The sequence below is a fragment of the Anomaloglossus baeobatrachus genome, chromosome 7 (assembly GCF_048569485.1).
Source record: "Anomaloglossus baeobatrachus isolate aAnoBae1 chromosome 7, aAnoBae1.hap1, whole genome shotgun sequence".
Lineage (NCBI taxonomy): Eukaryota > Metazoa > Chordata > Amphibia > Anura > Aromobatidae > Anomaloglossus > Anomaloglossus baeobatrachus.
The window spans coordinates 37720587-37736633 of record NC_134359.1 but is presented as its reverse complement, the minus strand read 5'-3'; the positions used below and the strand labels follow the sequence as shown (position 1 = coordinate 37736633).

At 40.6% G+C, this 16047-nt stretch overlaps 1 protein-coding gene across 5 annotated transcripts in view; it reads right to left on the bottom strand.

The window, feature by feature from the left end:
• Positions 1–16047, bottom strand: part of GALNT13 (polypeptide N-acetylgalactosaminyltransferase 13) — a 455667-nt gene that overhangs the window by 220090 nt on the left and 219530 nt on the right. For all 5 annotated transcript variants that reach the window (XM_075317226.1, XM_075317227.1, XM_075317230.1 and 2 more), the window contains exons 4-6: positions 14825–15032; positions 8760–8930; positions 3017–3134 (exon numbers count right to left, since the gene is read on the bottom strand). In XM_075317226.1, coding sequence (XP_075173341.1) covers positions 3017–3134; positions 8760–8930; positions 14825–15032 — 497 coding nt within the window. The remainder of the gene's footprint in view (positions 1–3016; positions 3135–8759; positions 8931–14824; positions 15033–16047) is intronic.

The window sequence follows — 16047 nt, the reverse complement described above, 5'->3', positions numbered from 1 at the left end:
GCTGAGTAGTCAACCACTTCTTTAAGCTTTCCTTTTTGACCATTGTAACTTTTTTATTGCCTTCAGCTCAATCTCGAGCCATGGCGACTTGATGGATGAACACTCTGTAGGAAGATTAATCTTGTGCAGCCTAGATAAGTGCCCCAGGGTCTTCTATACCTAGATAGGTCCACCAGGGTCTTCTCTGCCTAGAGAAGTCCACCAGGGTCTTCTCTGCTGTTATCTTGATAGTATCAAGCAATAAGGTGGCTGGTCTTCCTCTTCACCTTGGTCTTTCGTAACTAAATTGACTTAGCATTGCATTTTTGGCAATTTAATAAACAGCCAAAATCACATTTGATGGAATTGGGAACAACCAAAATTATATAACTACATTTAGCAGTATAGACCTTGTCAATAAAGTTCATCTAAGTGTGCTGGACAATTGGGTCCTGGTTTTTCCCAGAATTTAAGTTTATCTCTTTTTCATAGGGGACAGACCCCAGTGATCCTGAGAATGGGTCTCCTGAACTCTGACAATGGGGCTTTTTTTTCCCCAGTCCCATCTTGAATGGAGCAGAAATGCTGATGCTCAACCTCCACTTCAATAATTTTCTATGGGACCACAGGATAAAGCGGAGTACAGAGCTTGGCTTTCTCCAGCCGTCCCCTACACAATGATTGAAGCAAAGGTGGAAAATCGACAATGCCGCAGAGCTCTGGGCTCGGGGATCCAGACCCTGGGTCTCCTATGGATATGGGATTATCTTCCAATCTCTGAATACCCGTTGTACGAGGGGCTGATGATAAGTCTTCGCCTTTGTGATCTTTTTTTGTTTCTATGGTAACGAATGTTACATCACATGAAAGCCTTGTGTGTCTAATATATGTTTTCAAAATTTTGTTTGTTACTTATGGCAACAGTGTTCTACGCACGCGGGAAAACAAAATGGTGGAGTGTGCCGCCCTGGCAAAACCAGGGTGTCACAGAGGTCTGCATACATCTTTATGGTGCAGAGCTCACTCTCCCTTGGGGAGTTTCCCACACAAATACACACCAGCCAATCAGGCCCCACTCGCCCCCTCCTCAGGAAAACGGGAGGGGGAGAGAGGAGCTTGGAGAGAGCAGAGTTTGAGCTGTAGTCAGTCTGCTGGAGAGGAGAAGTCTGGAAGCAGCTCCTGTGGGGAGCTAGGAGAAGTGGTAGTGAGGGCTTCAGGAATAGGCCAGCTGCTTGTGGGGCCAGAAGTGGACCGGGGAGAGGGTAGTGGTCCCCCGGTGCCGACTGTCGGTAGACACAGACACAGACATCAGGCAGGAGAAAAACACCCGAATTACACACATGGGTGTGGGACCCGTCCTCACAGCAGCCGTGGGCACCAGTTACCAGCAACTTGGTTAATTCTTGGACTCGTGTCAGTTATTGCCTTATACTGTGAGTACTCCTGCACCACCCGGTCCAAACCGTTGACTGCACCCGTTACTCCCCAATCCATCACACCGGGGTCCCGGGACATCAACACCCTACACGTGGAGGGAAAATCACCACCTTGCTGCCCATTACCATCCCCGGGATCTTGTGACCGGCAGCGGCGGTACTCCATTACCTCACCACACACCACGGGTGGCGTCACGGAACATAGACTACCAAATCTCCCCTGTATATAATGTCCCTTTTGTTGTGGTGCCTGGGATCACAGACCGGGGTCACGCCACCGTGATACTCACAGAAGTGACTCCTTGGCCTGGATCTGAGTACCCCCTATCCCTGGGCAACACAGGAGTCTAATGCGATATTCACAGGAACTGAGAGCAGAGGAGTGATAAAATTATTGTTTCTGCAATGGAAAGTATGTGAAGGATATTCATGGTGATGTGTTGCAGACATTGGGGGGTCAATGCCCTTCATATTCCCCAGTTAAGAACTGGCTTGCCAAATTTAAAACAGGTCAATTTAGCACCAATGATGAAGAACGTCATGGACGACCGAGAGTGGTTGTTGTTCTGGAGATCGTCGATGCTGTGCACAACCTCATACTGGAGAATCCACTAATTTTAGCTAAAGCAATAGCAGATATCATGAGAATTTCCCGTGAATGTGTTTGTGTCATTATTTATGAAAATTTCGAAATGAGGAAGCGATCTGGAAAGTGGGTCCCCAAATGTTTGACAACAGATCAGAGGAGCATGCGAAACATGAGGAAAAACTTCCCGCTCCATTTGTCAGCATTTCTGGACTGATAAGAACTTCTTGGTCCCTATGGATGATACCTAGATTTATTTGTATGACCCTGAAAATAAGGAGCAGTGAATAGAGTGAAGGCACAGTGGTTCTACTCATCCAAAGAAGTTCAGGGTGCAAAAATCAGCCACTAAGGTGATAGTGTCTGTGTTTTGGGATAAGGAGGGTGTGCTGCTAGTGGACTACCTTCAAAAGGGTTCCACCATCAATGCAAGGTATTACATTGAACTTTTGGACCAATTGAAGGCAGCTCTGAAGGCCAAAAGGTGCGGCAAGCTGTCCAAAGGAATCTTGTTCCTGCAAGACAGCGCCTCTGCTCACACTGCACAAGCCACCACGGCAAAACTGGCAGAGCTGGGCTTCCAGCTGGTTGACCCCCCACCTTATTCACCAGATCTAGCTCCCTCCGACTATCATCTGTTTCCAAACCTGAAGAAACACCTTAAGGGTACCAAATTTTACACCACTTCTGATGCCATGGCTGGTACGGATGCCTGGTTTGAGGCACAATGATAGCCTTCTTTTTGCTAGGCTTACAGAACGTGGAATACCGATGTAAGAAGTGTGTTGTCATCAGTGGAGAGTATGTGGAATGAATGCAAAGTTTCATCGTCCTACCTCATTTCTTTCTGGGTAAAGACAAAGACTTATCAGCAGCCCCTTGTAATGCATCATCTTTATGCAAATACTGTAAAACTTATTATCATTCACAAAAGGAACTGATCATAATTTCAGAATTGCTACATTTATATTATACATACAACCAGATCCAAACCTATAATGAAACACATACTTACTCTAAAGGACATTTCCAGATTTTCTCCACCCCATATGTCCATTCCTGAGTCATAGGTTCCTAGTTCTTCAAAGTAGTTTTTGTCAATGGAGAACAGGCCCCCGGCCATTGTAGGTGTCCTGGAAAAAATAGAATATTCAACAACATGTCCCTAAGGTATTAAGGGTTTGTTCACACGTTGCGATTTTGCAGCATTTTAGATTAACGGCAATGTGAATGACATTTCGGAAATCTCATGCTGCTTATTGCTTTCTTGCAGATTTGACACATTTTGTAAAAATTTGCCACTTTTCAATTCCTTCAACGTATTTAAGGCATTTTTCATTCATTCAATTGAGTGGGGGAATAAAATGTAGGTTAAAATGCATTAAAAACGCAATTAAAAATGAGGCAAAAATGTATGTATTTTATATACTTGGCTATTTTCTGCCAACAGAAATATCCCACAATTAGTCAGCATATGCAAATACTATATTATTATTATTATTATTATTATTATTATTATTATTATTATTATTATTATTATTTTCACATTTCTTCAGGATTTTAATAATAAATAATAATATTTTTTGCATTAAATCATTAAAAAATGTGAAAAAGATAAAATAATAATAATTTTGTAATACAATCAATAAAAATGTGAAAATAATAATATTTTCATTTGAAAATAATTAAAAATAAATAATAATAATACTAAATGTGAAAATATTAATATTTTTGGATTAAAATAATTAAGAAATATAATCATAATAATTTTGTAACACAATCATTAAAAACATGAAAATAATATTTTTGTATTAAAATAATTAAGAAATGTGAAAAAATAAAAATAATAATAGTTTTGTAATGCAATAATTAAAAATGTGAAACCACTAATATTTTTTATATTCAAATAATTAAGAAATATGATACTAATAATAGTAATAATAATATTTTTGTGTTAAAATAATTAAGAAATGTGAAAAAAATAAAATAAAATAATAATAATAGCTTTGTAATAATATCATTAAAAATGTGAAAATAATAAAATAATAATAACAATTTTGAATTAAAATAATGAAGACATTTGAAATAATAATAATAATAATGGTTTTGTAGTAAAATCATTAAGAAATGTGAAAATGTCTGAGCCTTCTTTTTCCTTTCCAGCAGAGGGCACTAGCGTTGAACACATCATTGCCTTCTGCAGGCTAAATCTATGTGCCGCCATCTAGCCGATATTTTAGCTTTTTTTTCTTTCAGACAAAACAACACAGAAAAACAACATTTCAGATCCAATGAAATATGATGCCCGTTTAGGAAAAAGTATTGACATGTGAAGATAAATCACTCACACTTTTCGAAAAACAAAAGTCACGACTTATATTAAGAAAGAAAGGAAAATAAAGACTGATTTCTAAAAAACAAAAATCTAAACAATGGAAAAGTCGGAAAATATATATTTTTTATTATCAGATTAATTTATAGCACAAAAAAAACTCTAACTTTATTCACTTCCGGTGTCTCTTTTCTCATCCTTGAAAACAGAGAGAAAGTTGCAAAAATTTACATTTTCTGAAACCTTTTAATTCTGTAATACAGTAATACAGAAAAATATGTACTATATGTATATGATAATTCTACTTCTCGGAGATGGAGCATTTCTTGCCTTTTTATAAGGCTTTAAAACAATAGATTTATTGACAGAAGATTTGGTGTGTATTTTTCCAGGACCTGGATTGACCTGGAGTACCCTAGAGAAGAAGCCAGGAGCAGAAAATCCTATTTCTGCAGAGTCTGTACTCAGCCATGTATGCAAAGTCCAAAAAAAAATATGGAAAAATCCTGTCCACCCGACCCTGGAAATGATCTGTTTATGGCTGGCTGCTGTTGGTGGAGACCCAAACAGCCCAATTAGTGATTCCATTGAGGTTCAGGTCAAACCAGAGTCCAACACTGAACTTTATCCAAATTCCGGCTGAACCCGCTGAACATAGTCACATGAAGACTTCTTTTTTTGTGCAATAATTTGTAGTTGTGTCCTTTTCAGGATGTGTAACTTTTATTGGTATACATTGCTGTAAACTCCAGAAGTTTATAGACATGTGCCGGCTATTTAATGGAATGAATATTCATTCCTTGAGGAAGGGGACCGGTGACGCCCCCGAAACGCGCGTCGGATTGTGCTCAGTCCTTGCTTGTGAAGTGGACGTAATTGTCCTTGCTCTTCACTGACCACGAGACCTACCGGATTTCTGGCAGGTATATGCCCAATCAAGCATCCAGCGCAGCTTACAGCGAAGCCTACAATTCAGGATAATCTAACCCTGCATCCTCAACAACTCTTATTTGGCACCCGGGTGTCTGGACTCAAATCCCTGTGCATCGAGACCCAGCATTACTCAATCTCTTCAGCTGGGAGAAAAATCTGTCCCATGCAAAGACCACATCTCACGGAACCCTCCTGACTGGTGCCGGCGTCAGGTAACATACACTGGGGAGCTATACTCCTCGTTGGGAGTGCGGTATATTCAACTCTAACTAGGGACCGTGATTGAGTGCAGCGTGTAAGAATTTAACAAAGCACAGAACTTTAACCTTGTTGCAGGTATCCTGAAGTAGGAGGATTGCTTTTTCTTTATGGGCCGCTGGATTGCTTTTGTGACCGAACTTTCACAGCTGTTTTAAACATACATATGTATTTATCCTTGAGTTTTATTAACTGAATTAGGTACCTTGTCAATTTAATATTCCTGTACCATATCGTGGCTGCCGCCGGCCGGGGCCCCACGATATTGCAGTCTTTTTATGCTTAAAAAGTTTTTATTTTTATTTTTATAATTGTCCTTGTTCAGCAGTAGGAATTAGGACTCTTGTTCTAATAAAATTAACTAATTAAATTAACTCTCCTCTTATATTTCAGCGCTGGTTTGTGAGATATTTTACTAAAAAATCTCTAATTTAATTTATGTAAATTTATTTGGGCAACTTTTTGGGGTGGTTTTTTGCCTTTAAACCAGCTGCAGAATTATAAGTTTACTATTGGGTCAAGCGCTTACTATTGTCTTAGGACAACATTTTCAATTTGTAGTTGTGTCCTTTTCAGGATGTGTAACTTTTATTGGTATACATTGCTGTAAACTCCAGAAGTTTATAGACATGTGCCGGCTATTTAATGGAATGAATATTCACCAGTCTTCTTGCCAAAATACTGTCCACCCCCTGCCGGAGTCAGTGATTGGAACTTGTGTAAATGAAATAAATATTCACTCATCACATTTTGGGGTAGATATACAACTTTTTGATTTTTTTTATTGCATTTTTAGAGTTTGTGCAATGACCAACAAAATGGCAGTTCTGGCATTTAGAAATTTTTTCTTTACAGCATTTCTTTTATTGTTTAAAACTTTTTTTTTAAAAAAAAATAGACTTTCATGGATGTCGAGATTTCAAATATTCTTAACTTTTTAATCTTCGGATGCAGGAAACGAAAGTTTTCAAAGTTTTTTTTAAATTTTTAAAAAAAGAATATTCTTAGTCTTCAGTCCAGTTTTTAGTCCCAATAAAGGACATGAAACTGGAGTTGTTTGTGAGTTTTACTATTTTAATATATATATATATATATATATATATTATATAGTACAAACTTTTAATCTCTTCTGAAACCCATAGGAGAAATAGGCACCAAGATGGCGATAGGAGGAAGGTCCATCGGTAGGTCACTGCCCGGCTGCTATGACAAATCACAGGCATCCCACAATCACTTTGCAAAGAAGCAGCCTTTTTTTCTATTTGTATTAAGGGTTAAAGGGTTAAATGATGTGATCTATTATTTTATGGTTATGTTATAGTATTTTCTTTAGTGGAGAACATTATTTTATTTACACAAGTTCCAATCACTGACTCCGGCAGAGGGGTGGGCACTGAGCAGTATTATTGATAGGAAGAGCGGTGAATATTCATTCTTTTAAATAGCCGACATGTGACTATAAACTTCCGGGGTTAACAGCAATGTACACCAATAAAAATTACATATCCTGAAAGGGAACTAACTACATATGATCCCACAAAAAAAGAAGCCCTTATATGACTATGTTGATGGAGAAAAAAATAAAAAGTGATAGAAGGAAAGGCAAATTGAAAGTAAAAAAAATTGAATTCCCCCTCAAAGGGTGAAATGATGTGATCTATTATTTATAGGAACTTTATAGTATTTTCTTTAATGGAGGCCATTATTTCATTTACACAAGTTCCAATCACTGACTCCGGCAGAGGGGTGGGCAATAATATGGATGGTAAGAGGGGTGAATATTCATTCTATTAAATAGCCGCCATGTGACTATAAACTTTCGGGGTTTACAGGCAAATTTAAAGTAAAATATTGACTGTGCCCTTAAAGGGTTAAATGATGTGATCTATTATTTATAGGAACATTATAGTATTTTCTTTAATAGAGACCATTATTTCATTTACACAAGTTCCAATTACTGACTCTGGCAGAGGGGTGGGCAATAATATGGACGGGAAGAGGGGTGAATATTAATTCTATTAAATAGCCGACATGTGACTATAAACTTTCGGTGTTTACAGGCAGATTGAAAGTAAAAAATTGAATGCGTCCTTAAAGGGTTAAATGATGTGATCTATTATTTATAGGGATGTTATGGTATTTTCTTTAATGGAGAACATTATTTCATTTACACAAGTTCCAATCACTGACTCCGGCAGAGGGGTGGGCAATAATATGGACGGGAAGAGGGGTAAATATTCATTCTATTAAATAGCCGCCATGTGTCTATAAACTTCTGGGGTTTACAGGCAAATTCAAAGTAAAAAATTGGCTGCGCCCTTAATGGGTTAAATGATGTGCTCTATTATTTTTTAGGAACATTATAGTATTTTCTTTAGTGGAGAACATTATTTCACTTACACAAGTTCCAATCACTGACTCCGGCAGAGGGGTGGGCAGTATTATGGACAGAAAGAGGGGTGAATATTTATTCTGTTAAATAGCCGACATGTGACTATAAACTTTCGGTGTTTACAGGCAAATTGAAAGTAAAAAATTGAATGCGTCCTTAAAGGGTTAAATGATGTGATCTATTATTTATAGGGATGTTATAGTATTTTCTTTAATGGAGAACATTATTTTATTTACACAAATTCCAATCACTGACTCCGGTAGAGGGGTGGGCAATAATATGGACGGGAAGAGGGGTGAATATTCATTCTATTAAATAGCCGCCATGTGACTATAAAATTTCAGTGTTTACAGGCAAATTGAAAGTAAAAAATTGAATGCATCCTTAAAGGGTTAAATGATGTGATCTGTTATTTGTAGGAACGTTATAGTATTTTCTTTAATGGAGAACATTATTTCATTTACACAAGTTCCAATCGCTGACTCCGGCAGAGGGGTGGGCAGTATTATGGACAGAAAGAGGGGTGAATATTCATTCTATTAAATAGCTGCCATGTGTCTATAAACTTCTGGGGTTTACAGGCAAATTCAAAGTAAAAAATTGCTTGCGCCCTTAAAGGGTTAAATGATGTGATCTATTATTTATAGGAACGTTATAGTATTTTATTTAGTGGAGACCATTATTTTGCAGCAGGACGTGTAAAGGCTCATTAGTGCCGTCTTTTTGCTTTGCTTCCTTGAATGGATTGTTTGTTGCATGTTTTTTTTTATTTATTTGTATTGACTCCAGTGTAAATATATGTGCACAGCCGGCCATGCATCTAACAAAGTATCCTCCATTTACCTTACTGGTAATGTTCGGTCTCCTTTCCTTCTGTCCATTTCTCTCTGGGGAACAGGATACCAGCGAAAATTCAATTTCCAATTAAATCCACCGTAAGTCATGTCTGAACCGGCCATGTACTCAAATGTGTCATCACTTATTACATCGATTATTGGACAAACCACCGTTTTCCTGGAGACGAAAATATGATACAGAACAAAACAAATCTCAACTTCCTACATGCACATTATCGCGGGGCCCGACGAGCCGTAAGCTTGTAAATAATAGTAATTACCTCCGGATTATTCATGGCTTTCAGTCATTACTTTTATTTATACCATTTGTATTAATTTCTGCCCCGCTGACAGCACTAATTTAACCCTTAACTCACTAAGCACAAGCAAGAATTGGCATTGCAAAAAATATATATATATATATATATATATATATATATATATATATATATATATACTGCATCCTTAAAGGGTTCCTCCAGTGGTGCAAGTTGAAGGTCATTGGCACCAATGCAAAATTTTAAACACGGACGCCAACTATCACGGGTCTACAATAGCGGTGGTCTTCTCATAAAGAGACCTTTTAGACCCTGCTTAGACCCAATCTCAATCTCTGTTTCCCACCAGTAAAAAAATAACACATATACTCACCTCCAGTGTTAGCGCTGTTTCACTTGCTCTCCTGGGGATCACGTAACAATTTTATTTCCCACTATCCTTTAGGTCAATCAGAGCTGCTTTCAGTCTCCCCTTTTTTGGACAAATCAAAAACACCCAGAGGAAAGGAGAGCTGCAACTGTTCTCTCATTCCTTCTGGATGTCAATTATGTCCGTAGGAGAGGACAGTGAAGCCAGCGCTGATTGAGCACACGGATTGTTATGTGACGCAATCCCTGGGAGAACCAGTGCTGACACGACACAGCTAGAACAGTGAAGGCACTGGAGGTATTTGTGTTATTATTTTACTTTGGGGAAACAGGGATTGAGAATGGGCTGTCAGAGTAGGGAATAAACCCCTTTTATTTCTTATATGTAAACATTAGGAGGGACGTATTTATGAAATATCCTGCACAAAAAAAAAATCACAAAAATGACCAACTTTTCATTCTTTGCTACATTTTTGGGTAAATGAAAAAACAACAACTGGGCAGGCCTTAGTGTAGGATGGGGGGATTCCCCCAGTTAAAGAAGCTTTTGGCGCTATGGATTTACTATATCAACAAAAAATTGGAAAAACTAAAGCGGAAAGCTACAACAATTCTGTCACGTGGGTGGGTGTGGACCCACTGCACCATGGACTGGGCTTACCCTGAAGGGGCAGGACTAGGTGTCTACTGGGTTTTCACTAGAGTCTCTAATTGTGATTTAGGCTACGGTAGACACCAGGTACCACACCAGGGCAGTCAGGTACACAGACAACAAGCAGACAGCAGATTGGTGTAATCCAAATAAATCCATGAAAAATCCAGCAATCCCAAACAATAAAAAATTCCAAAACTTTATTTCAAATTTTAAAATTCCATGGTTAGGACTCCATTTAAAAGGAAACAGATGTCGGGTTTCGGATCTACTCATATATGAGTAAGGATCTGTTGGATCCGAAACGCGTTATCTGTTTCCCTTTTAATGGAGTCCTAACCATGGAATTTTAAAATGTGAAATAAAATTTTGGAATTTTTTATCGTTTGGGATTGTTGGATTTTTCTTGGACTACTTTGGGTTGCTTCTTCTGGTGACCAGCTGGTCTCTGATCCTTGCATCACTTTCTCTATAAGAAATTGAAGATGGGGGTGTAGTGGCTGATAAGTATTTATTTATTTATTTTTTATAAGAATGGTGTACTGACTGAATTAAGCTCTCTAGTAACCTAATTGCTCAGGCACCTCCCTAGAGGGGAAGGTGCCATAAATACAGAAATGCTTCCAGTCATAGGCTGGTGAACACTTTCTGAGTGTGTGCAGTGACTCTTTAAGAGAAAGGGAGAGCGCACACCCTACGGCATGTGCAGACCCTGGTGCGTGGTGACTGGATAAGGAGCAGGGAAGTGAGAAGACCGGCTGCGATGGTGAGTACATCGAGGTCCCAATTGAAAGCTGTACCAAAACTATTAAATGGAATGTGACTCTTATATATATGGTCTCTCGATGTTTTTACATTCACATGGAATATTAAATCTGAGAATCACCCATCTACTGGGAATGCTACTGATGGAGCAGGTTTTATTGATACGCTCTCGATTATAGTTTGGACCGCACTGTGGACAGCGATTATCCCACCAAACCTTTGCTTTATTAACCAGGATGCTATATGTAGATGACACATTCTTTATATATTGCAATAGTTTTTCTCTATATTATTTTTGCAGTCTAAAAATATCCAGTTCAGATAAGCGGATTTCCATGAAATTGACTACGTTGTATCTGTTTTATGGAAATTAGCCGGTAAGCTTCACTAAAGCAAGGACGGATATGAATGAATACATTGTACAGAGCTGTGGGACGAGTCAATGCCATTAACATAAAACACGGTGATAAATGTTTTTCACTGGAGAGAATGATATGACTTTTTGTGACATCTGTATTGTAATGTATCATTTCCACAAATTACTCGTCTTTATCAGTAAAGTGTAAATAAATGGATGTTTCAGAGGTATTTCTGATGTATCGCCATTGACAAAGTCACGTAAAAAAATGTTGTTTTTTTTAACGTATTTTTCACAAATAGAACCTGTTCCTATTATAGTCTATGGAGATGTTCACATGCTCCGTGTATTTTCTTTGAACCGCATGATCCGAATCTTCGATCAATATCAGCAATGTATTTGGGTCTGTGAAAAAAATGGTCAACACTCGGGTGTCGTCCATGTGCTGTCCATTTTTTATTGACCTTTGATAGCAGAAGCTTGAGAAAACTCCATTAGTTTTTTTCCTACTAGAAAAACGGATGAAACTGATACTGATCAAACACTTAGGGGTACTTTGCACACATCACTGTGTGTGAAGCCACAGGAGCGAGGAACATCTCCTTACCTGCGTCCCGCCGGCTATGCGGAAGGAAGGAGGTGGGCGGGATGTTTACGTCCCGCTCATCTCTGCCCCTCCGCTTCTATTGGCCGCCTGCTGTGTGATGTCGCTATGACGCCGCACGACCCGCCCCTTTTAGGAAGGAGGCGGTTCGCCAGCCAGAGCAACGTCGCAGGGCAGGTAAGTGCGTGTGAAGCTGCCGTAGCGATAATGTTCGCTACGGCAGCTATGTGCGACGGGGGCAGGTACTATCACGCTCGGCATTGCTAGCTGATGCTAGCAATGTCGCAACATGCAAAGTACCCCTAAGGGTTTGATCAGTATCAGTTTCATCCGTTTTTCTAGTAGGAAAAAGAAAATAATGGAGTTTTCTCAAGTTTCTGTTAGCAAATGTCAATAAAAAATGGACTGCACATGGACGACATCCAAGTGTTGACCGAAGCTGCCGTAGCTCGGCTAGCGATGTCGCAGCGTGCAAAGTACCCCTAACAGGCAGACAGTTGCTAACAGAGACAACTACCTGCCTGTTGTACCCAATGCCGGCACAGAGCAGTCATTAACCACTCCTGCTGGCGATTCAGCTGCTCAATGTCAACAGAGCAGCTCCATTTCTTTAGCTCTACTCTGTTGACTAGGAGTGACTGCCGACACAATGCTGAATGACAGCCGGTTCCCAGCAGTTCGGCAGCTGTCAAGCAGCAGGATGTCGGCAGTCACATCCTATCAATAAAGCAGAATGAAAAATAAGCCAACACTCTTTTGACATGACATCAGAGGCAGCCACTGCCAGTCTTTGACCGCTCTCTGCCGGCAGAAATCGGGGCCATGAACAACGGTTAGGTAGCTAACAACTATCTGTTAATGCTTTGGCATATTGTAAAAAAAAAAGTCACAAGCAAGGTGGCTTGAGGTTGCCCTTTCACCTCTGTACCCAAGGCATACATCAACAGCCCCGTAACTATGCACCCATCTATTGTTAACTAAATGGCTGCTCCAAATGCACTTTCTGTATTCACTTGGGAGAAAAGGCTTAGGGGTACCTTGCACTCTGCGACATCGCTAGCTGATGCTTGTGATGCCGAGCGCGATAGTACCCACTCCCGTCGCACATGCGATATCTTGTGATAGCTGCCGTAGCGAACATTATCGCTACGGCAGCTTCACACGCACTTACCTGCCCTGCAACGTCGCTCTGGCCGGCGACCCGCCTCCTTCCTAAGGGGGCGGGTCGTGCGGCGTCACAGCGACGTCACATGGCAGGCGGCCAATAGAAGCGGAGGGGCGGAGATGAGCGGGACGTAAACATCCCGCCCACCTCCTTCTTTCTGCATAGTCGGTGGAGGCAGGTAAGGAGATGTTCCTCGCTCCTGCGGCTTCACACACAGCGATGTGTGCTGCCGCAGGAACGAGGAACAACATCGTATCTCCTATTGGTGTGACATTATGAAAATGTCCGATTGTTTATCGGCGCATCTAGGCTTTACACGTTGCGACGTCGTTACCGGCGCCGGATGTGCGTCACTTTCGATTTGACCCCGACGATATCACAGTAACGATGTCGCAGCGTGCAAAGTACCCTTTAGGCCCTTTCCATACAAGCATATACTCCTGAAAATGGTGCATGACAAAGCAAATGGTGACTCCGTCTGCACCATTATAGTCAATGGCTCTGTCGGCGCATTCATCTGAAACCCGTTTTGCGGGGGGTTCAGACAGAAGCCTTGATGGGACCACTGAATGGAGATCGGAACATAATGTGAAAGGGGCCTTACTGATCTGAATAAAAAGGAACTTTAGGTTACAACTCTGTTATGTAAACGAAACAATATTAAATATATAGTTGCTAACTACAGTATATCACTAAGTATACATCCAAATCAGTGCCCCATTCAAGGCTATATATGTTTTTAGTACATTGTATTGAGTTATATGAAACATTTTCTGCGATTGCTTTTTTTGTAACCGTTTGTCCTCTGCAGCTTGAATATTTCACAATACACTGCAAGCTGCTCTATTGTGTTCAGTCACACCTCCAACAGCTCCCGATCGTTTAAGGGGTACTTCACACACAGCGAGATCGCTACTGAGATCGCTGCTGAGTCACGGTTTTTGTGACCTCATTAGCGATCTCGCTGTGTGTGACACTGAGCAGCGATCTGGCCCCTGCTGCGAGATCGCTGCTCGTTACACACAGCCCTGGTTCGTTTTTTTATTGTTGCTCTCCCGCTGATAAGCACACATCGCTGTGTGTGACAGCGAGAGAGCAACAATCCTGAATGTGCAGGGAACAGGAGCCGGTGTCTTACAGCCTGCGGTAAGCTGTAACCAAGGTAAACATCGGGTAACCAAGGTGGTTACCCGATATTTACCTTCGTTACCAGCCTCCGCAGCTCTCACGCTGCCAGTGCCGGCTCCTGCTCCCTGCACACGCTAAGTTAAGCAGTGTGTGCTGGTAACTAAGGTAAACATCGGGTAACCATACCCGATGTTTACCTTAGTTACCAGTGTCCGCAGCTTCCAGACGCCGGCTCCGTGCAAGCGCAGCGTCGCTTGCACGTCGCTGCTGGCTGGGGGCTGGTCACTGGTCGCTGGTGAGATCTGCCTGTTTGACAGCTCACCAGCGACCATGTAGCGACGCAGCAGCGATCCTGACCAGGTCAGATCGCTGGTCGGATCGCTGCTGCGTCGCTAAAGTGTGACGGTACCGTAAGTCTCCATCCCATCACTTTCAGTTACCTCATCTTAACTCAAAATCTCTTTAAATCAAATAAAAACAAATCAGATTTGAGTTTTGAAAAGGAAGGAGGAAGGGCAAATAGAGATCGATCTAGTAGTTGTTAAAATTTGAACTGAAAGTTATCAAGCAGCTTGCAATATATAATAACACATGAAAGCTGCAGAGGTTAACTAGTTAACTTTTAATTTAAAAAAAAGATGACAGAAATGTTTCATAGTACATAAAAAATAGAATACACTAAAAAAAAATATGTAGATGTATTTTTAGAAAAAGATCATAGGTTTCGAATAGATATCAAGATATCATACAAACCTGTCTTCTTTTATTCGAGCTAGTAGAGGTTCCAACCATCCAATTGTGCATTCACAATGAGCATCGAGGAAAGTTATCACTTGACCCCTTGAAATATTCGCTCCTCTAAGGCGGGCCCGTATTAACCCCGACCTTTGTTCCATCCGCAAAATTTTGACTGGAACTTCCAATTGTTTGACATAAGTTTCCAATGGATTCTTCAGAAATTCTATGGGAAAAAAGGTTTAAAAAAAGTAGGAAAATCAAATATGTATCATATCACAGGTTCCCAATTGAATGGGGGATCACAATTTTGCTTTTTTCATGGAGACCTTATGATTAACCTTAAGCATACTGTCACGTTAGGTACGGGTAAGTACCAAGCGAACGGGAAAAGGGAAAGGAAGGGAGGCCTTGTGTCTCGGGAAGGGGGGAGATGGTGACCCCTGACCAAGCTTATTGCTGGGTCCTGGCTTCCCTCAGCTCCCTAGACAGGTTCGTCACCTATGCGCCGAGCAGGATATCTGACCCTGGATAAGCTCTTCATCAACTCACTAGGAACTAAAGGACACACAGGGATAACAAACAAGGGAAAATAAACAACTTATCTCCAAGAAGATACATGGAGATGTACTGCAAAATGCAACAAAGTTACTCCAGATGATTGCAAGCTGACTGCTTGCACTCATAATCTGTAGGTAGTTAGAGCTATCACCAGCACAGACCAAAAGTAAATGAGGGCTTTTAAGGACACAAACAGAAGTGCTGATGGAAACAGCTGAAAGGGTGAGGAACTCAGCAGGGTCCTAAAGAGAAAGGGATGAACCTCAAGCAGTGAAGATAGATAAGTTACCATATACTTGAAGGAGGAGACGTACTGCAAAATGCAACAAAGTTACTCCAGATGATTGCAAGCCAATTGCTTGCACTCAGAATTTGCAGGTAGTTGGAGCTATCACCACCACAGACCAGAAGGAAATGAAGGCTTTTAAGGACACATACAGAAGTCCTGATGGAAACAGCTGATAGGGTGAGGAACTCAGCATGGTCCCTAAAGAGAAGGGGATGAACCCCAAGCAGAGGAGATAGATAAGATACCATATACAACAAGCAGGAGACGTACTGCAGTACTGCAAAATGCAACAAAGTTACTCCAGATGATTGCAAGCTGTCTGCTTGCACTCAGAATCTGTAAGTAGTTGGAGCTATCACCAGCACAGACCAGAAGTAAATAAAGGCTTTTA